The 21381-nt window shown below is 47.1% G+C and overlaps 1 protein-coding gene across 3 annotated transcripts in view; it reads left to right on the top strand.

Annotated features, from left to right (window-relative positions):
* Positions 1-1531: 1531 nt before the first annotated feature.
* si:ch73-335l21.1 (insulin receptor substrate 1-B) overlaps positions 1532-21381 on the top strand; it is a 46270-nt gene continuing 26420 nt past the window's right edge. For 2 of the 3 annotated variants that reach the window (XR_004694645.2, XM_035148365.2), the window contains exons 1-3: positions 1533-2513; positions 13253-13554; positions 13913-17096. Coding sequence is in view for 2 of the 3 variants with exons in the window: in XM_035148365.2 (XP_035004256.1) it covers positions 2096-2513; positions 13253-13554; positions 13913-17096 (3904 nt within the window). In the remaining variant the exon portion in view is untranslated. Of the gene's footprint in view, positions 2514-13252; positions 13555-13912; positions 17108-21381 lie in introns of those variants that run through there. The other variant, XM_047338887.1, reaches the window with a different exon arrangement.

The raw sequence follows: 21381 nt of genomic DNA, 5'->3' as shown, positions 1-21381 counted from the left end.
TGAATAAATGACAGAAGGGGATTTTTTACAGTAAATAGAACAGGGTGAACTCAGGGAAGAGCCAACACTGACATCTTACTCCACACACGCTGCGTTCAGGGGCTGTGGGAAATACCGCTTGTGGTATTATGGAGTGGCTCGATTAAAAGGCCATTTAACTGCTGCTCTATGACTGTTCTTCTTCGTGAGGTGTTGTCTGTGGAGATATGATTTGTTTTTACAATTGATTACTATTGGTCAGGGGTCAATGCATGTGTCAAAATAAACTAAGAAGCTGTTTCACACGACGCACTGCAGCACTTGTTAGAATTGATTGAACAGAATTATTCAAGTAGTGTGAATCTAAAAGCTTTATTACTATAAATAAAGTCAAAAAAGACAAATGGAGAATAAAATAAAAGTAGTTTATGAAAACAGTAAACTTAAATAAACCAAAATACCAAAAAAAACTAGACTAAAACTTGACTGATTCATGTTGGGTCAGTCGTTCTTCACTGTGTAATCACTGGTTGTTTGTACTTTGATACGCTGATAACATGTTAGGGTGTAACTTCACTAAAGTATCAAATCAGGTGAGTAAGTTCATGTGTCGTTGTTTAACTGTGTGAGTTGTCTTGTTAAGTACAGCTTTACTATTTTCTATATGAGTAATATGGTGCAGTTTTCCAAACAGAGCTGTGATTCATCATGTGACCTCAAACTAACATGTCACATTTTCCAGTATTAGAGCTCGGGCTGCTTTCTGGGTCTCTGGGTGAATATTAAAACGTCCATGTACTGTATAAGTCAGCTGTGTGCGCTAACCTGGAGGCACACAATGCACAGAGGGGCCCCACACACACACACACACACACACACACACACACACACACACACTCACAGGTCGGTCCAGACTATAGACTGGATACACATATATATTTATATACAGTCTATAATCCAGATATGTGCTTTTTTGAGTCCACAAAACCATTCAGAGAAATATTTAGTGTCTGATGAGATTCTGTATATTTTTGTTGTGTATTATCCAACATCTTACTGCATTGATCTCTGCATTATACCTGTACACACACATTACTTTCTTGCTAAATCTTTTCTGCATTGTTTATCCTTTAAAATATGTTATACATACTGCATATAGATAGATAGATAGATAGATAGATAGATAGATAGATAGATAGATAGATTGATTGATTGATTGATGTAGGTAGAGCCCCTTTAGCCCCAAGTATTTATGCAGCTATACACAATACTGGAGTTGTAGTAATGTGCAGATTATTACCAGGGACTTTTATTGCATATAATATATTTGGCCATAGCTTTTTGTTGTAGCTCAGTTTATAGTTAAGTTTTAAGCAACTTTTAATTATTTTTATCATCATATTTTTCTTTTATATTCACATTATCGCGACAGTTTTGTGTCTGTGTTGATACAAGTCACCATCACTGACAACTAACTAAAAGTTGTCCCGCACGTTGAGGGCGCTGCGGTGTCCGAGCTCGGGCGGAGTCAGTGAACGCCCCTCGCTGAGTGACAGTCCTGCCCCACGGTCGCTGCTCCGCGGCTCCGCTGCTCTCACACCGCGGCCACAGCTCCTCAGCCGAGCCGGGGGTGTGCGTGCGGGGGGACGAACTCTCTGAGACACCGGCAGCGTGCAGCGGGACCCGCTCTGTGCTCCGCAATGTGCGGCAAACGGGATTAACGCGCTCGGACGGCAGTAGTAGTAGTGGAGAGTAGGGGGAGCTCCGCGCCCAGCGACGCCGCATGTGCTCGCCCGTGTGCGGCTTGGGAAACTTGCGCTGCCCCGTCCACCGGAGAGACACGAAAACAAGAGGGAACAAGAGGGAAACTACCACAACCTGCGGCTGCGGTTTCAAACCTCTGCACCGGGTTCGAGCTCCGGGGACTCGCAGCAGCAGCAGCACGCCGACCTCTGCCTCCTCTCACATGCCTGCGTTGATGTGTGGGAGCGAGGGAGGGGAGCGGAGCCGGGGGGGTGTTTGAGTCAGCCCGCTGAACTTCCACACACACCCCGAGACACATTAAAGACAGAAAAAAGTTAGTTGTTAGCTGGAAGTGAAGGAGACTGCGGCGGTCATGGAGGGACAAGCGGGCGAGGAGCCGCAGCAGCAGCAGCAGCAGCCGCCGACTCCACCGACTCCACCGACCCCTCCGCAGCAGCAGCCGCACAGCTGCTGCGAGGACGTGCGGAAGAGCGGCTACCTCCGCAAGCAGAAGTCCATGCACCGGCGGTACTTCGTGCTCCGCGCCGCCACGGAGCTCGGCCCGGCCCGCCTGGAGTACTACGAGAGCGAGAAGAAATTCCGCGGCAAGGCCCCCGTCCCGAAGCGGGCGGTGGCGCTGGAGACGTGCTTCAACATCAACAAGCGGGCCGACGCCAAGAACAAGCACATGATCGTGCTGTACACGCGGGCCGAGAGCTTCGCCGTGGCCGCGGAGAACGAGGCGGACCAGGACGAGTGGTACCAGGCCATGGTGGAGCTGCAGTGCAAAAGTAAGCCAAAGTCGCACATGCACACACACTCACACACACACACACTTGCTAAATGGTGCATGAGGGTCTGCAGGAGTGGAGAAACGTGGCAAAGTGTGCAGAGCATGCAGAGATCCAGTGTTTTTTGGGGGGTTATCATTTGAAAACTATTACAATTCTCCAACTTTAATTAGAGAGAGAGAGTGTGAGAGTGTGCGTGCGTGCGTGTGTGTGTGGTGGCACAATAATAATAATGATAAAAACAATACGGATTTTCTGCTGCATGGGTTCCACTGTTTTACAAGTGCCTCTCTTGACAGGAGTGCGTGTGCGTAAACATGCGCCTTTTACGCAGCACCTTGGAGCTTATTCCCCCCCCCCCCAGTTCCTAATCACACCGGTGTCAAAGCTTGATATTTGCTCCCAGTTTGTTCTAAGACTTGTTGGGTCCTTCTCTGGGTTTTGGGGGGGGGCTGCTCAAACACACCCCTGTCTGCCCTCCTGTTTACTTTCCCCTGCTGACACTGCAATATTACTTTTGGCAGAGGACGAGAATAAATGTCCCCAAAGAAAAAAAAAACCAAATCAGTTATTAAAAGATGAATATTTATTCATTGATTGATCGGTAATAATGAGGAAGCAGCTTGTAGTGTCCCATCAAGAGGATCTGTAGTGTTTTCTCAAATGGTGTCTATCAGCCGCAGTGTAAACACAGCTGTTGGAGCAATAGTGGTGAGCAAAGCAACTTCCAAAAAAAAAATCACCTGTTCGGCCTTTCTCCTGTGTGTGTGTGTGTGTGTGTGTGTGTGTGTGTGTGTGTGTGTGTGTGTGTGTGTGTGTGTGTGTGTGTGTGTGTGTGTGTGTGTGTGTGTGTGTGTGTGGGGGAGGGAGACCAGACAGGCCACAGGGGACACATGACGCAATCTTGGCAAACAGAAGATTCAAGGTGCTTCTCACACATGACCTGCTGCTGCTGTTACATAAGGCAGTAGATGAGTGGTGGAAGGGGAGGGGGGGGATAAAACACCTGAGGTTGAGGGGGGGAAGGAGGCCACCTCAGCTCGCACCGCTCCTGACGTATTTTTAATACACTCTAGCTACAGAGAGCAAAGCGGAGGACATATTTGGATGATTCATAAGCGACCGAAAAGAAAGTTGCACGGTGCCAGTAGGTCCATTAGAGGGGAATCGAGTGTTACCCTGCAGATTTTGGAATTGCTGTCAACATTGTGGCCTCCCCTCCCCTTCTCCCTCTCCTGTTGCCTCCTAGCACAACTGTGGCTTGTGTGTGTTTCTGTGAACCCACTCCTTCCCAAGTATTTGACGAGTTTCCGCGAGACGGGGGGAGCGAATAGACAGATGTTGGAGCGCAGACGCAAAAGCCTGGGAAACTGACTCCGCAGCCTTTTCCCTGTGCAAACCTCTTGTGCATTTCAGAAGAGAAGTGCAAATAATCCAAACTACAGTTGCTAAGTGTGCAAAGGTCAGATGTACAGAAAATCCTGTTCTTTTTACGGGGCAGCTGCTCAGCAGGGGGAGGAACTCGGCCCTCCAAGGGAACCAGACGACCGTGCAGGCCTGGATCCGCCATCATCACCAGTATCGTCACGCCATCGCCGCCCTGAGTCGTCTTTGAAATTACAGGTCCCGGTGTGCAGCGCTCCTCTTGCTTGTGTTGCTCCAAGTCTTGGGTTTCTCGTGTAAATCACCATCGCTGACAATGACAAAGGGCTGCGGCCGGCCGCTGTGTAAACTCGCACGCTGGCAGGCATTTTGTTGTGGTATGTGCTGCAGCTCATACGCAGATTCACTGCATACACAAAAAAAGAGGCCACACAAAAACACTACAGACACACACACACATGATCCAGGCATGAACAAGCAGAGTTTTGTAAGAAAGAGGGGGGGTAGGGGGAGTGTAAGGTCACGGCCAACGGCTGCCTAAACCTGCTTGTGCGAAAATAGCTTTAAACACACAGTCACGTTGAACACTGTGAGGATTCCTGCCTGTAATAACCGTCCTCAGGTATGTGCAGCTCATACACAGTTTCAAGTCGGTGGTGTCTGCGTGTTGACCGAACCCCTCCCTTCACACACACACACACACACACACACACACACACACACACACACACACACACACCACACACACCACCCACCACCCCCGCTGTCTTTCCTGCCTCGTCTTCACACTCCTCCTCTGCTGTTGCCACTGCAGTGAAGTATGTGTCCTCAACTCATCCCTGCAGAAGCTGAAAGAGCACCGAGGCGAGAGATGCTGCGTCGGGGAGGCCTCACACGGGGACCCCCTCCTTTAATTTGATACCTGTGTAGCTGCTCCTATCGCCTCCTTTGAGCTCCGTCAGTTGCTGCAGGGGGTGAGGTTCCCTGCGTGAGGCGTCAGCTGGAGGTGGAATCAAAGTTTCGGGTTGAAGTTTGCAATAATTTGCACAGCGAGGGACTCCTCGGCTTGCAGGATAAGTGAGCATGCGTACAGCGAAAGCACAATAAATACCTTGGATATCCATGCAGCCATACGGTACAGCACAACTGCCCACATACTGTGCCACAGGCCTGGGAAACTCACTTAAAGCAGCACAGCAACGCTCCAGTATCGCGCCGCCTGACCTCTCGAGCCGGTGGTAATTACACAAACACGAGCCAGCTGCCGTCCACGGCGATATTAGGATCCCAGTTATTTATTCAGCTGAGTCCAGTAAGACCCTTTTGGGCAGCGAGGACAGTATCAGGCTTGAAGGCAGCTATTTGCTCATCTATTAAGAGTCAGCGGAGTGTGTAAAAGCTTAACCTCGGCGAAGGCAGGCAGAGGTGTGGCACCACAACCAGGCGTCTGCCAGGCAAACTGTCCCGCAGCTCAGGCACCGCGACGGGAAGTCAACACAGCGACCTGGAGTCCAAGTCTGGACTTGGTGGCACCGAACGAGAGAGAAACTATCTACAAACGCATGAACGTGCAGATAAGATAAACATGTAAAGCATCCTTGGGTCCCTTGTGCTATACAAATTGAAATAATCATTAAGTACTTCAAAAGTGTTTAAAAGTTACTTCCAAGGTCAAGAATGGATCTTCAAGCTGAAATAATTTGTATTTGTTGACAGCAAAGATCTGCAGCAAACTCTCATTTGAGAAGCTAAAAACAGCAGATGTTTCACATTTTTGCTTAAAAAGTGAAAAACGCTGCTTCTTTTTTCTGTCATTTCTAATTACAGCTGAATGTCTTTGGGGTTTTGGGAAGTTGTTCGAACGTTTGAAGTCATCCGCTCGAGCTCTGGGAAATTATAAAGCAGTTCCTGAGTATTTTCTGAGCATAACACACACACGAATGTTGGAGGAATTAAATATCAGATTAAGTGATATTGTAAATAATCCTTGTTTTGCAGCCTCGAGGTTTTGTTGTGTCGTTACCGGGGTCTTTTGAGTTCAGCTTTCCTTGTTCACAGCTTGAAAAAGACGTGACATGCGAAACACTGAGGAGCAACATCTGCTTCCAGATGTAATGATATGGTTATTCATGCTAATCCACAGACCTCAGTGTGAACACTTTCCCCTTCGCTGTATAAATCTGTTTTCGGTCTGTGGATCATCGTGACGTAATTTTTGACACTTTAAAGACCACAAAACAAATGCATCTGAGAGCAGACGGAGCTGCAGCTTATATTTCCACATGTCAGCAAATCAAAGTTTTCAGTAAATTGTCTTGTGTGTCAAGCCTCTTTATTACAAGTATTAGCGAGTTAATGAAAAAAAGACAATTGACTGCTTTCCCGTTGAGTTTGCGTTCAGTTTTTATTCCCCCTGGTGATTCATGTGCAACATAACGACAAATCAGAAAACTTGCTGTCTGCACGATACGAAGAATAAAATCACTGTTGCATGTTGTTCCCGAGATTTAAAAAAACCCCAAAAGCTGCATTTAAAGGCTGGTTGTGTGACAGTGGCATGACGAGGCTGTCCCATGTCAAATGTGTCCTTCCACCCCTCCAAAAAAACGAGGGCTCCAATGGGCTGATCCTTCTCGGGATCCTTCTTCAGCTTAGTGGGCTCTTGGACCAGTGGAAAAGAAGCATGAATTAGAAAGACTCTGTCACACGCTCCGTTGCTTTGGCCAATGTGATCTGGATCTCACCAGTGGCCCGATGAGCCGGCCGATTAAACGTTAAGCCGTGCTTAAGCACTGCTCATCTCCCTAATTAGTTGGTAATTACTGTCTCGGGGGGGGTCAGCCGCTGGTGGCACACTGGAGACGGTGCTAATGAAGTCAAAGAGCAGAGGCTGCAGGGGCGGATGCTGTCGTTACAGGACAAAGTTTTAAAGTTCAAGTAAAGTGATTAAACCATTTTCTTTTCTCTACAGTCAACCAGTTATTGAGGTCCGACTCTAACTGAGGGGCGGTGAGCTGCCACCGGGTATTTCCTCTGCACAAACACTCCGCGCATGTTAACACCCTGTAATTTCATTTAACACGACAATCTATCCTGCCTGGCTTCAGCGCGACCGGCTCCGACTCGTTGCATCACAGTCGCAGTGAAACGCAAGCGAGCCTGAAATGGCCTCGAGCTCTGCACCTCATGTGCGCCGCTGTCTGCTCACCGGCGAGGACGTCCGTCAATTAAGTGCTCTGGTTCCGATCGACAGCTCGGGCTGGGCCGGGGGGGGGCATGATCCATTTAGTCGATGAACACCCATATGTTCAGCACTATAGAGCCGTGGGGCTTTAAAACGCATAGTAACCTTTTATAGTGTGCTGTATTGATTGCTGTGTGTTGATACCGGCACATTAGCGCTCTCACGGTGGAGGTCAGGAAGTTCACGAGTTATCAGTGAATGGATGAGAAACATGGAGAGAAATTAGCAGGAGAAAAAAAAAGCTTCCACATTAACCGGGACGTGCTCCTGCTCCTGCTCCTCCTCCCCAGGGAGGTTCAATACAGGATGTTGCATTGATTGGACGTCCTGTAACACCAGGGTCCAGACAGAAGAGGAATCCTGCCATTTTCTGTGTGTACAGTACAAATTCACACACACCCACTTTATATTCTACTGTTGGATTTCATTTCAAAGCATCTGAAGAATGTGAAAAGACCCCCGGCCTATACGTTTGGTTTTGGGAATGGAATCAAATCCAGGAGGTCTGGAGCAGAAGTAGGTGAAAGTGGCTTGGCTCAGACACGCGTGTATATACTGGGTTTTTGGAGAGTTTCCTATTTTCTTTGGCTTCACTTAGCAATGCTTCTATACAGAGCTTTGCATTAACTGGATCTTGCAAGTGTGGGAAAGTGAAACAGTAGAAAGTTGAAATCCTCAAGAAATCCTCTTGTATTGATTTTGACTGATCCATTTAAATATTAGTTATGATCTTTTTATTATTTTTATTTGTTTCTTAATTCAAGTTATATATATTTGGTTTTATTTGTGTTATTTACGATATTTTGTTACTGTAAAATATCTACCCTCATTTCCATTTCTTTGTCTAAAGGGTTTGTTTTTATATTTTTGATATCGTCCAATATATTGGTATTGGAATTTTTTTACTCCCTAATATCGGCCTTGGCATCCCCCCCCGAAAAAAAGCGTATTGGTCAGGCTCTAGTTTAAAACTTGACGTAATGTCTTTTTTGTAATTTAATGTAAATTGAATTAAGCTGTGAAGGTTCTAAATGTCTTTTAATCTGTACTTTTTTTCATTCATTTCCATTTCATGCTCTGTATTTGCTGTCAAGCTACTAAAATGAAAACTTACTGTAAAAGATTATCCACTTTGGAAAATTTGAACGCAACGTTCAAGTTCTCAAGAAAAAGTATTATTGCTTTTAAAAAAACATTTTTGGACGTTAAGGGCTAAAATGACTCTGGGCTGAAACAATAAAACTCAGTGTTGTTCACATAATAAAGTTAACTCTGGGGACTCTTTGGTCTGATTCTCCAAAACCTTCTTGTCTGACTTAATAATACACAGACAGAGTGTTTACGAAGTCTGTCCAAGATGGCTGCCAGTTAGTTGAGGGGCGTCTGAGGTGGTTTTGTGAAATCGTTGGTTTTCTTCTTCTTCTATTGGGCCTTTTTCTCGGGTCTTGTCAAGGGACGACAAAGCTTGGATGCGTCACCGGTAATTTCATGCGCTTACGTGTACGTTGTGCATGTGTGCGTGCGTGCGTGCGTGTGTGTGCGCACGCTCCTCCGGCTAACACGAACCACATGTGAAATGAACCTTAGGCAGATGCTGGTGTTGGGGAAGCACTGGGTCCCTGAGTGTGGGCCCAGATAGGGGGATTTCTGATGGGTGGATATGGAAGATAGGAAGTGGAGGAGTTGGAGAAAAAAAAGAGGAACATTGGGCACACATGGCAGCCAGAGATTAGACCAACTGTTTTCCCTGCTGGGTGGCTCGCTCTCTGCCTCTCTCAGATACATGCTCGGACAAAGAGCACACAGCTGTCTGCTATCTATCCACGCTGGTAACCTGGTACGGCGGTGGGGGGGTGGTGCTATAGGGGCACAGTAGCCAAGGAGGTGGTGGAAAAAAATGGGGTTTAGTCTTCAGAAGTTCCTGTGCAGTGTTTTTGCGGTGTTATGGCACAGCACAGCATGCTGGGGCAGTGAGGTCAGAAACTTGAAACAGAACCCAGCGAGAGGCAGCCGCTCCGTTGCCAGAGGCGTTCTCCCTGATTTACAGGCTGCATTAGCTAAGTAAAGGGTTTTTTATTATGATCTCACTATAAATTTCAGTAAATCGGAATAGTTTTTCACAGAAATGCACAACAGGAAAGTTGTTGCCTCTGAAACTGGAAAGCAAAAACACTGGGGATTATTGGGTAGCCCTTTAAGTTTTAAAATTCCGTTTGCAAATGAAATTGCACAATTCCTTGCAATTCTGGTCAGATTTATTAACAACAATAGGAAATTCCCCCAGAGCGTTTAGGCGAGGGGTGACGCAGCATGAGGAGGCCGGAAGTAACGTATCCATTCTACGTATAATGTCTACGTATATGTATGTCTTGGATCTCGTTGAGCACACAAATCGACATCTTTGTCGGCGAATATTTCATCCTGAGATATTTGTATTCTATTTGTTTTTTATTGGCACGCTCCCTCGCTTGCGGTGAATCCCTCCAGACAAAATCCAGAGTTTCTCCTAGGGGCTGGCAGGAAAAACTTCAGAGATTGTCCTGAGTAACTGACCCAGACATTTGCGTTCTTGCATGTAGCCCCTCCAGAAGATTATCTTAGTTCAGTGCACCTCTGAAAGCAGCTTTAATCACACCAGGATCCCAGCCAGTGCCGTGGTGCTTCAATGACAACAGCCCCCTACCCCCTGTTCTTGTTCAAGACCTCTGTGGAAGACCCACTTCCTTTAGGACCTGTGTGATAACCCTTACAATAATCCGCCTGTCACTCAGGGAGGAGCTGTCAATATCCCAGCAGGCATCTGGAAGCCCCTGGGGAAAATTTTGCACCCCTATACCCCTGCTTCACCCTAAACACACACACACTCTCTCTTATTGCCTGAGGCAGCAAGAAAGCAAGGCAGATACAGCGCCGCCTCCAGTTGGAGAAAATTGGGTTAGATTACTGCCTCCTTATGTACAGTCTATGATCTCCTGGGAGGCAGCTCGGGCACAGCAAATAAATCGGCATGAATAGATAGCAGTGTTGCCCGTGTAGGTTGTCATTGTAGGCCGCAGGTTTTATGTGTGGTCGAGGCAAAAGTGAAGTAAACAACATGTCCGTCAATAAGCCAGTGTAAGTTGTTTTCAAGTTGCTAAAAAAAGGGGGAATTACTATGCTGGCACTTTGAAATAAATCTAGTCGCCTCGTATGAACTCGTTCACCGGATATATGCGCTCCATCGAGGTTGTATCAAGGTTGGCTGAGTGTTGTTCACACATCGCCCCTATTCACTCGGGGAGCTCAACGCAGATGCTTCATTACCTCCAGGTGTACTTTGCTTTCATGTGCTTTTGGCTTTAGTCCTCGGATTCCTCTCCTGCTAAGGGCCATTTTTCTGTGCATGTTTTCCTGTGGGCTCATTATGATGTATAGGGTCGGCGTTGTAGTGCACAGAAGCTGACCGACTTATAACCTCAGTGCAAAGGGGGGGGAAGTACTGCTTTCTCACCAGCCATCTCTTCTGAGCACCACACTGAGCCCCCCTCAGGAAAGCCAGGAGCGATCTATAATTCATACAACTCCTAGTAGCATCAGCCCAGACTTTATGTAAGCATGAAGGAAGATCTATGATGTCCGATGGTGGTAGGGTGGTGCAGGATTTCCAGCTAAACCTCTTAAATGTTTTGAGTGCTTTTGAGAGTTGTCGATAAGAGTCCGCAGCCGGAGTGGCCCTGAGATCAAGGGTGTTTGTGTGTGTGTGTGTGTGTGCAAGTGCTGTCGAGGGCACAGCTGAGGTTTAAGGCTGCACTGTACTCGGAACAAACAACACACTTGTGCTCTCCTCAAGAAATTCTAAATGGGCTCTTGAAAAGGAAAATATAGTCTTCGAGGAACATGTTGGACGGCAATCTGAGTCAATCCCGAGAAGCAAGGAACTGAAAAGTTAAATTTTAGCGTGAATAATGACCGTGATTAATTGTTCTTTAATCTAAGCAATCCTTAAATAAACCTTCTTTTCCTCCGTTTAAAAAAGCCCTTCTCTCTGTCCTTAATGGCTCTTTGATATCTCTTTGCAATCTCCCGCAGTCTCTCATTCCCTCTGTCCCCACTGAAAAATCCCCAAACCACCCCTTTCCTGTTGTAAATCTAAATCGAGGAGGCAAACAGGGCTCCGTGGACGCAGCTCCTCACACACAGTTAGAAAAGCTGCACACGAAACAGCCATGCATGTCCTTGAATGAGTCATCTAATAATGCAGGAGGAGTGCCGCCACACACACACACACACACACACACACACACACACACACACACACACACACACACACACAGCCACTAAGCCACAGCATCCACGGCTTTCAACAAAACATCTATTCTAAGTTTCTTTCAAGTTGTCAGCGAGCCTCCCAATTTTAGGGAGGAAAACTGAAGAGCAACCAGCCAGAAACTTCTCCCTCTTTTGCAATGATGAGTAAAAAATGTTTTTGGGAAGAGGTTGTGGGGGAACTATTTGTCACGGAAACGGAAGCTCGGTTAAAATGGTGTCCACTGTGCGTGCTGGGACCTCTTGTCTACACATGGTTGTCATTGTAGGGTTTGCAGCAGAGGCATGAGAAAAGAAGAGCAAACGCACGCAGACATAATCATATATTTGTAAATTGTGCGGTGAGGGCGCACTGTGTTTATCCCGGTTGGACCAAAACCAATGCCTAAGGTAGAATACCACACAAGCTTCTTCAAAATAAGGTCAGTCACTCAGGAACTCGTCAAAAAAAACAAACACTTTTGCTGTCATTACTTCAATATGCCAGATGTGGTAGGTTCATAAGTCAGGTGCAAGTTAACCAGTACCTTACAAAGAACATCCTGTTCCTGTGAAGGGAGCAGGTGAGTATATCGTTGAGGTGGTTTGTTTCTTCAGTCTTGTCGTGATTTAGATTATGAATCTGTGTTGTACATTGTGTAGTTTTCATGCCCAGACCTATCCAGCCTGGCAATTCGACAGAGAAAACAAAGTAATGCGGTACATGGGAGGAAAGAGGCCTTGCTTAAGAAACATTTTAGGGTGAAAGCATGAGTCACACATCGCGGTATTCCTATAATCCTGGTCCCTCAAGTAAAAGAGCTTGGAGGTAAATCTGTGGTATATTCAGAGGCGGTTTCAATGAGTTGCATGACATGACAGAGTTACGGTAATTTTCTGGGGTAATGGGCACATTTCCTGCTTCAGATCTTCGAACAATACAGTGACTTAAAACACCAAACAGGTGACCAAATATTGTTAACTGCTTAAGTAAGTCTGCTGCCTTTGTATGGCCCCTAACAGCTCAGATTTCAAGTCTCACCAAGAGCTTTCTCTCCTGTGTTTCATTGCCTCACTAATTCCTTACTGTCTGAGCACAGAGCACGCAACACAAAGGATGAATGGACTGCCTGTAGTCTTGCTAAAAACACTAGATTTCATTAGTTTACAAAGGCGGTTTATTGTCAGTAGAGCAGCTCTAGAAATTGGCTCTTGAGGAGCTTATTGAGAGCTTTCTCTTAGATCCCCAGCCGTCTAAACTGGCATTGTTTGGCTTGGTTTTCGGAGAAGATTCACTTGTTAAGCATTTTCCAAGTTGGTTCACTTAGATTTTCCACGACGGTTGCTTTACTCCCGCAGTCATCATTCTTTTGCAGGGCTTCAGTTGTCAACAGTTTTTTTGTGTTTCTTTTTTTCCACACTGGTATGTGTGCTTGTTTTGGGTGTCAGGATGACAAATGAGACCCCAGGAGTCTGCAGGTAGAGTGAGCCTGTCTCACAAGCTGCTGCATGCTCTGGTTGGACTCATATCTGGGGAAAAAATCTGTGAAAAGCCCAATATCAGCACAGCTTGCATAATAGAGGCACTCTGCTCTCCACTAACAGGTAAATAGTGGTGGTTTCACCTCATGTTTCCCTTTGGTCACACATCCATGAAGGTCATCCTGGGCTTTGTTGCTGTAGTTGCACTTGTTGGTGTTCTTCATAAATCCTCATCTGTAACACTTTAATTACCTCTCTCTTTTTTCCCCACATGCAGTATCCTCTATTTTTCTTTTTCACTGAAGCAACCTTTTAATCTCCTTCTCTCTCTGTCTTGCCCCTGAAGGTAAGAACCTCTCCGACAGTGCGGCAGCGGGGGACTATGGCGTGCCCAATCCTGGGCCTGCGTTCAAAGAGGTTTGGCAGGTGAAGGTGTGGCCCAAAGGCCTGGGTCAGGCCAAGAACTTGGTGGGCATCTACCGCCTTTGCCTGACTGACAAGACTGTCAACTTTGTCAAGCTCAACTCTGATGCTGCTGCTGTGGTGCTGCAGCTCATGAACGTCAGACGCTGCGGCCACTCAGAAAACTTCTTCTTTGTCGAGGTGGGACGCTCCGCCGTGACAGGCCCGGGCGAGTTCTGGATGCAGGTGAGCCTGTAATCTGCAGTCCATTTTATGTTGACAGTTTCAGCCTCCAATCCCAAATAAATGTTAAGACCCTATAATCAACTGAGGGAAAGAAGCTGCAAAGTTAAGGCTAGCATTCATGTAACCCTACATTATGGTCCAATTCAACTTTAAACAATGTAGTTAAAATAAACCTAAAGGCAGTTATAAATGAAAGGAAAAAAGTGAGCTCTTGTTTCAATGATGCATCTTAAATAGAAATAATTATATAGAAATTTTACTCCCAAAAGAAACAAGATATAATTCTTAAATAAACCCAGATTCTCCCAGGATTGTGTTTTGAGTTTACTGTACATGAGGTTTTTCTGTCACTTCTTAGGTGGATGATTCGGTGGTGGCCCAGAACATGCATGAAACCTTGCTGGAGGCGATGAAGGCACTGAGCGAGGAGTTCCGCCAACGCAGCAAATCTCAGTCAAACTCCGGCCCTGGAGGAGGTGCTACTGCTTCAAACCCCATCAGTGTTCCGTCACGCCGCCACCACCCAAACCCTCCTCCCAGCCAAGTGGGCTTCACCCGCCGGCCCCGAACTGAGCCTCCTGGAGGCACTAACTGTGGAGCAGGAGGCAGCAGTGCCAATGCTTCTCCAACCCCACGGGATATCTTCCCGAGGTCTCGCACTGCCAGTGATGGCGGGAAAGGTGAGGATGGGATAACTGTGACCACACCGCTCCAAGGACCGAGCTGTAGTCCCTCCACCAATGGCTCCTGTTCTACCACCCCAATCCTCAGGTCGAAGTCAGTCCGTTCAGTCCCCACCACAGCTGCTAAAACTCCTCTTGGGCTGATGCGCTCCATCTCCACCCCAGCGCCCTCCCCAGCCCAAAGCCTCTCATCTAGCTCTGGGCATGGCTCTGACTTTGGAGGTGTAACATCTTCTGCTACTATTGGCCCGGGATGTGGAACCTATAGCCATGTTCCAACCCATCGTGCCTCCGTCTCTGGCTCACCCAGTGACTATGGCTCCTCAGATGAATATGGCTCTAGTCCTGGTGATCATACGCTCCTTCCCTCCCCAAGCCTCCCTGGAAGCTCTGTAGGTAGCGTCAGCAGCCAATCCCTTGGTGATGAGGGAGCCAACTACATCCTGATGGGCCAACGTAGTGGTGGGGGCAGTGGTAGCAACAGCAATCAAGGGAGCTTGACGTCCAGTTCCGTGCCAGCACCAGGAACACCACCCTGTGGCTCCCAGTCCCATACCAGGAGAGTGCTGCGTCGCTCGTCAAGTCGTGAAAGTGAAGCTGAACGTAGGCTGCTGAGTAAACGGGCTTCCTTACCTCCTATGGCCCTGGAGAGGCTGGCCCCACATCAGCGTAGAGCTGAGGAACCAGCAGATGAAGATTCAGCTGATTATGCCATCATGTCGAGGAGCACCAGCCGTGAGTCCTTCACATCCCCCTCCTCCTCCACACAGAGGGAATCTGTCATGGGGGCTGGTTCAGCAGGGGGAGGAGGATACTTGGATGTGGCGGAGTTCAAAAGTGAAGTGAGTGGAGGAGCAGGTGGAGGTGTAGATTTAGGTGTAGACAATGGGTATATGTCCATGCTGCCTGGCGTCACTCAGCCTCCAGAATCCCTGTCCCAGTCTCTGGCTGTCTCTGTCCCAGACTCAGATTCTAAACCTGCTGATGATTACATGGCCATGACCCCTAACAACAGTGTGTCCCCTCCACAGCAAATCCGGCCTCCACCAACTTCTGATGGCTATATGATAATGTCCCCCAATAGCAGCTGTTCACCTGACCAGCGTGGTGGTCTCTCTGGAGGAGCTTGGATAGGCAGTGGCAGTGCAGACAGCAGGGCAGGCAGTGACTATATGAACATGTCTCCTATCAGCGCTCGTTCTGTAAATGGCAGCCCCCCACCCCCTGAACACACTGCTCATTTGGAGACCAGTTCTCAACAGCATGCCCCCAAGATGGTTTATTCCTACTATTCGCTTCCCCGGTCATACAAACATAACCCCTCTGCTGGACACTTTGACGATGGGCCAGGACGAGGCAGAAGGCCCAATGGGAGTTGTAGTAGGGGAATGAGTGGAGGTAGGACGATGGGAGTGCGTCAGGAGCAACCAGCATCAGGTAACTCAGCGGTGGGACGCCACCTGTCACTCTCATCTTCCTCGTACTCCTCTAGCTCAGCTAGCAGCGAGAGCCTTGGGGAGAGCGAGGAGAGAGCTACCCAGTCAGTGGCTGGGGGAACTCAGTCCAAAGATGGGATTAAGCTCCAGCAGAGACGGGGCTCCAGCGGGTTGTCCAAGCAGGGTAACCATACTAGAAGCAGACCAGTGAGTCTGTTTGTGGATGTTTCTAAAGCTAATACCCTTCCTAGAGTCCGTGAGAATCCCCTGCCCCCAGAACCGAAGAGCCCTGGAGAGTATGTAAGCATTGAGTTTAAGGGGGAGAGGTGTGGCCAGACTGGGGTTGGAGGAGGACGTGGCCGGGGTCTCAGGCATGGCTTATCACTGCCTCATTGCCCAAGCAGCCAGAATCCTCATCACAGGACAACTTCTTGCCTAGGTAACTTTGCCCCGCTCTCCCGCAGCCCCTCTGCCCCCATCACTCCCCCAGCTGCCTCTGAATATGTCAACATGGACTTGGGCCCTTCTCCGTCCCCCTCACCCCTCTCTCTTACCCCACTAGTTTTCCCATCTTTCCACACCCCTCCCACGCCTCCAACTCTTGCTCATGCCCCCAAATCTTGTGATGAGGGTCCTACTGTCCCCCGTGAAGAGAGAGCCGAAGTAGCCGAGGCCCCACTTAGGAAGAGCAGAGAAAGTGCTCCCTCAGTGTCTGACTCCGTGTCCCCTATATCCTGTGGAGACTACACAGAGATGGTCTTTTCCTTAAATAGCAACATTGTCCCTAGGTCATCATCCAGTGTCTCTCCCAAAGCCCCTTCCCCCACCAGGACTGATCCTTCGGTTCCAGTGTTGTCACGGGGTCTTGAATTCTCCCTCGCAAAACCTGGACTCAATCCAGACCACGGGGCTAAAGTTATCCGTGCCGACCCCCAAGGACGCCGACGTCATTGCTCAGAAACCTTCCTGGCCTCGCCTTCCCTCCCCACCTCCACGTCCACTTCCTCTTCGTCCACTGCCTCCCTATTTCCCGAACACACCCAAGCTGTGGCCCGTCGGCTGGGCTTTGAAAGCGTGCTGTGGGGGAATGGTGCTGCGAATGATACCCCCACTCAGTGCCCCCTCCCTGGACAACAGTCCCTTCCCACGAACACTCAGACTTCATCCACAGAGCAAGGTCTTAACTATATTGACTTGGACTTGGTCAACAAAGAGAGCCCCCATTTGGGCCTGGATGGACCCTCAGGTAGCCAGGCCCCTTCTCGCCTCTTCTCCGTACTGGGTGGAGGTTCTGGGATTGGGGGAGTGGGCGCAGCAGTCAGCAGCAGCAGCAGCAGCTCCAGCCTCAACACGTATGCCAGCATTGACTTCTACAAATCAGAGGAGCTGCGGACACATCAGAATGGAAACAAGGAGGGAACAGGTAAGAGCTGATTAGACTTTATTCAGTGTCATGTCTCTCCAGTTTTCTCTTCACACAAATGCACACTGTGATCGTACTTTTTTCAGTATGTGTCGTCCTCCTCTCTCTTTGTCTTCCTCCTTCTGCTCTGTCACATTATTCAGATGAAAAAAAACCAACACTTTCAAGATAATCCGAAGGAGAACAGTCTCCCTCTCCATCTGTACTTGTAATAAAACTTCGCCTGGCGCCATATTAAAATGTGGACACTAGTCTGATTTGTATGACTGTGCCCATAGTCCACAGTATGAGATATAGATCACCTGTGCTGACAATCTGTTAATTGGTTTCCTCGTCTGGAGGTTGGTTTACTTCTAAAGAGAAGAGACCACTTTTTACCTGATGTGATTGTGTTAGGTGTTGAAGGCCAGACAACCTATTGGAATAACAATGAATATCGATATTCTGGAAATGACTATGGATCCTCTTGAGGCTTCCCAGTGCTGCACCTCCTCAATCCAGGTTTTTTTCGTGGGTTTTGGTGCAGATTTAATACACGTTTGTTTTGTATATATTTATATTCAAGTTATTACGACAAGAAGAATCATTCTGCTTCAGTTGAGCTGTTTTTTCCATCTCACTGCAGTGCTACTCTCAGCAAAGGAAACAATTGAGACTTCATACAGGTTATTTACTCCAAGTTCAATAAAGTAGAACTTTGACCTTGTTTTGTGTTGACCTGTCAGATTAAGATCCAGCTATGGAGGAGAAAAGTGATTCTTCCTTGTATCTTGGAGATTTTATTTTAGGTTAATTTAGGAGTTTTCCACTCCCCAATTAAAAAATTATGATGATAATATAAAGTAAAGTAAGCAGACATTCAAACTGGCTTACCTGTTTTTTTGCTTTCTTGTGCTGGGGACAAGTAAAAGGGAAAGGAGCCAAAGTGTGTCAGCAGGGCTCCTTGTCATAAATTCTTCAAGTGTACTGAACTCGAGCAGCACTCTTGCAAAAGACATTCCCTCATTTGATGTTTTGTTGATGGTGGTGCTCTCCTATAGGTGTTTAACCATCTGGAGGACCCCTAACAATCTGCTAAAGGCCCACTAGAAACCTCCTGAAGGGCTTGTGCTCCCTCGTAAAGATCCACCAAGCCCTCCAAACCTCCTTGAAACGTCTAAAACCTTCTCACTGACAAACTTAAATGTTAGAGTCTCCTCAATAATCACTAGAACCTCATTAAGGAACCATAGAAAACTGTCTGTAGATTCTTTAAATACAATACTGAGGATAAGTGTGTTACAGAGCCTCGAACTAGGTTTTTGTTAGTGTTGGTGTGTGTATGTATCTGATATTATATAATAGAATAATAGATAAATGGAATAGAAATAGAAACAAGGTAAAAACTGAAATATTCAATTAACACTTTATACGTTTGCAATATGTCCATGAAATACAGATTGGTAATATACATGTGCAGTATAATATAAAATGCATACTTACAGTGCTGTAACTTAGTTGTTAGTGGGGGTCAATAAGGTTAGGCTATGAATTTTCATTGTATTTCAATTTTTTCCTCCTGCACGGGGCAGATTTCGAGCTGTGGGGCACCAACACAGCTAAACAATGCCTCAACTAGGTCACAGTGAGACGTTTCCTCATCGAGAAACATTCCCTTTGAGCCACTGTCTGCACTAAATTGGCCTGTTAAGAAGTGGATGTCTGCAGTATAAGCAGATAGAGCGGCATTTAAATAGAGATGTGGATTTATATGTAGTAAAACGCTCAGTAGTCTTACTTAACCTTCCACAGCGGGGCTCTTGTGATGAATGCACCCTGCCAAGCACCACTGTTTATGTAGCCCCGCTAGCTTCCCCATGATTTGCACTGTAGGTTGTGTTGGACTTAATCCTCCCGGGTTTCTGCGGTAAACATTTCATAGCTCTGCCCCCGAAGTTGGATTTAAGAATTTAAGGCATTAGCAGAGATTCATCACGGGATCTTGCGGCGAGTGTCTGAGCTCCACAGTTGGTTTTCATAGATTCCCCACATGGAAACGAAGCATCAGGCCGCATCCATATGTCGAAGTGTTGGGAGTTTTTTTATTGGGAAGTGGAAGCCGTGCTGGTGGAAGCATGCAGCGGTTGTTGGGTGTATTTTAAATGGAAGTGCTGCAGGCTACCGCTGCGGGACCATATGGGATCTGGCTGCCGCGTACGTCAGCGGGGCAGCGTGGGGGGGAGAATGTTACACATTGGCTGTGAATGTTGAGATGGGGCCAGTGCTTCACTCACACAGCTCTCAAATGCCTCTGTACAGTCTTCCCCCCCCCTCCTTTCATCCCCCCCATTCCGCCTCCCCCTCTTTCCTCCTTCAATAAATGATCCTTTTGTTTGAGTGTTTTTACCACAGTGGGCTGGCGGGCCTCTGCAGGGCCGAGCCCCGGGACGGGTGGACTCTCCTGAAACTGTTTTTCTCCCCTCGCACTCTATCATTTGTGTGTGTTGCTATTCTTTATTCTTTCTCACCTCATTTTACACTTCATCTCTGTGTCTCTCTACTTGTCCTCACACCTACTCATTCCTCACAATCTTCACCCTGCTCCAACATCGAGGCAGATGGATATTTGAAATTCCTTCCCTCCCTTCTGTTCACTATTGTGCAGCTTATTTCTCTCTCTCTCTCTCTCTCTCTCTCTCTCTCTCTCTCTCTCTCTCTCTCTCGCTCGTCTTCACGCCTCTCGTCCTCCTCCCTTCTCACATTGTGTTTCCTTCCATCCTTTAAATACTTGCAGAGGCACTTCGAAATAGATTTTCTCTTTATTTTTTGCTTCTGAGCATCCAAAACACAGGGAGCGAAAGAGGCAGAAACAGAAAAGAAAAGTGGCCACACAGAGATGGCACAAATCTACCAACAAAAATACCATTCAAAAACTATTAATTATCTTGTCTTGTGTGGATCCTGTGCAGAGTTTTGGTCTGTCGTAATTACAGGGTTACTTTTTCCTCCGACAGGCACCGGCTTGTATAGGAGAAAGAGTGTGTGTATGTCTCGGGGGTACATAGTTTTGGCACATGCGGCCCGAAAGCTAAATCTGGACATCAGTAGTGGGATATGTGCCAAAAACAATTCTGTGTTGGACGCTGGTAACGTCTTATGTAATGGCCAAAATGAACCTCCCATGATTTAGACACTGAGGAAACGCAGGGGGAGTCATTTCACTCCAAATAACTCAAAAGACGAGAATCGAATCAGAGCGAATCAACTGCAACAGATGTGATGTGTGTCTGCGTTTTCGCCCCGTGACACGCATTTGAGTGTGGATGCAGTAAACACTGTGTGATGTGTATTTTTTTAAGAGCAGTGGCGGAAATGCGTGTATGACTTTGCCGTGTGGATCCATGTGTGTGTGTGTGTGTGTTTCCCACGTGACGGAGTGGACTGCCGTGACCTTGAGCCGAACAGACAATGTGAGCTTGCTACTTTATTTTCGGGACAAAATGTTAATTTGAATTAAATCAGCCACCACTCCCACAAATCTCCCCCTCAAGAAACCCATGAGAGAATTTTATTATCCGCGCTCGCAGCTGTCCCCTTCCCAGACTATTATTTTATTTCTTCTCCATCTGGAGGGAGAAGACGTGTGTGCCAGTCTCAAAATAACATGGAGCCTTTTAAAAGTCCTGCCCTGAGACCAGTTCCCCCTGCAGGACGTCCATGCATATGTATCTATAGGATAGAATTTAGCCCATGATTCAGACTGTGACTTGAATTTTATTGTCGGATGGAAACGGAAATCAATGCTGTCGCGTTTCGTCCTTCGATTCCCAGTCACGTGAACTCTGTTGTTTTTGTTGTTGACGGCTCACAGAGCGAGGCTGTTTACATTTGTATACTGTTGCCTAATTGGGCAAAACTCATGCATAACTGACCAATTGGATCAGTATCGTGTGTGTGTGTGTGTGTGTGTGTGTGTGTGTGTGTGTGTGTGTGTGTGTGTGTGTGTGTGTGTGTGTGTGTGTGTGTGTGTGTGTGTGTGTGTGTGTGTGTGTGTGTGTGTGTGTGTGTGCGGCTTTGTGTCTAGACTCATCATTTGTCACGTTGTAACACAGGTTATAGATTTATGACCAAAAAATTATATCAAGATAAAACTTTTCATTATCAGTCAATCAAGAATTATCACGATGAATGTCACATTATTTTATTTTTAAGTTTAAAGACAGCTTTTCGCCCCAAGTGAAAGCTTTAACCTCTAAAACTGTAGATAAAATGTTTTCTCATATAAAATTGTATATTTCCTGGAACA

Source organism: Hippoglossus stenolepis, chromosome 23 (assembly GCF_022539355.2).
Source record: "Hippoglossus stenolepis isolate QCI-W04-F060 chromosome 23, HSTE1.2, whole genome shotgun sequence".
Classification (NCBI taxonomy): Eukaryota; Metazoa; Chordata; class Actinopteri; order Pleuronectiformes; family Pleuronectidae; genus Hippoglossus; species Hippoglossus stenolepis.
This window is presented reverse-complemented; position numbering and strand designations above follow the sequence as displayed.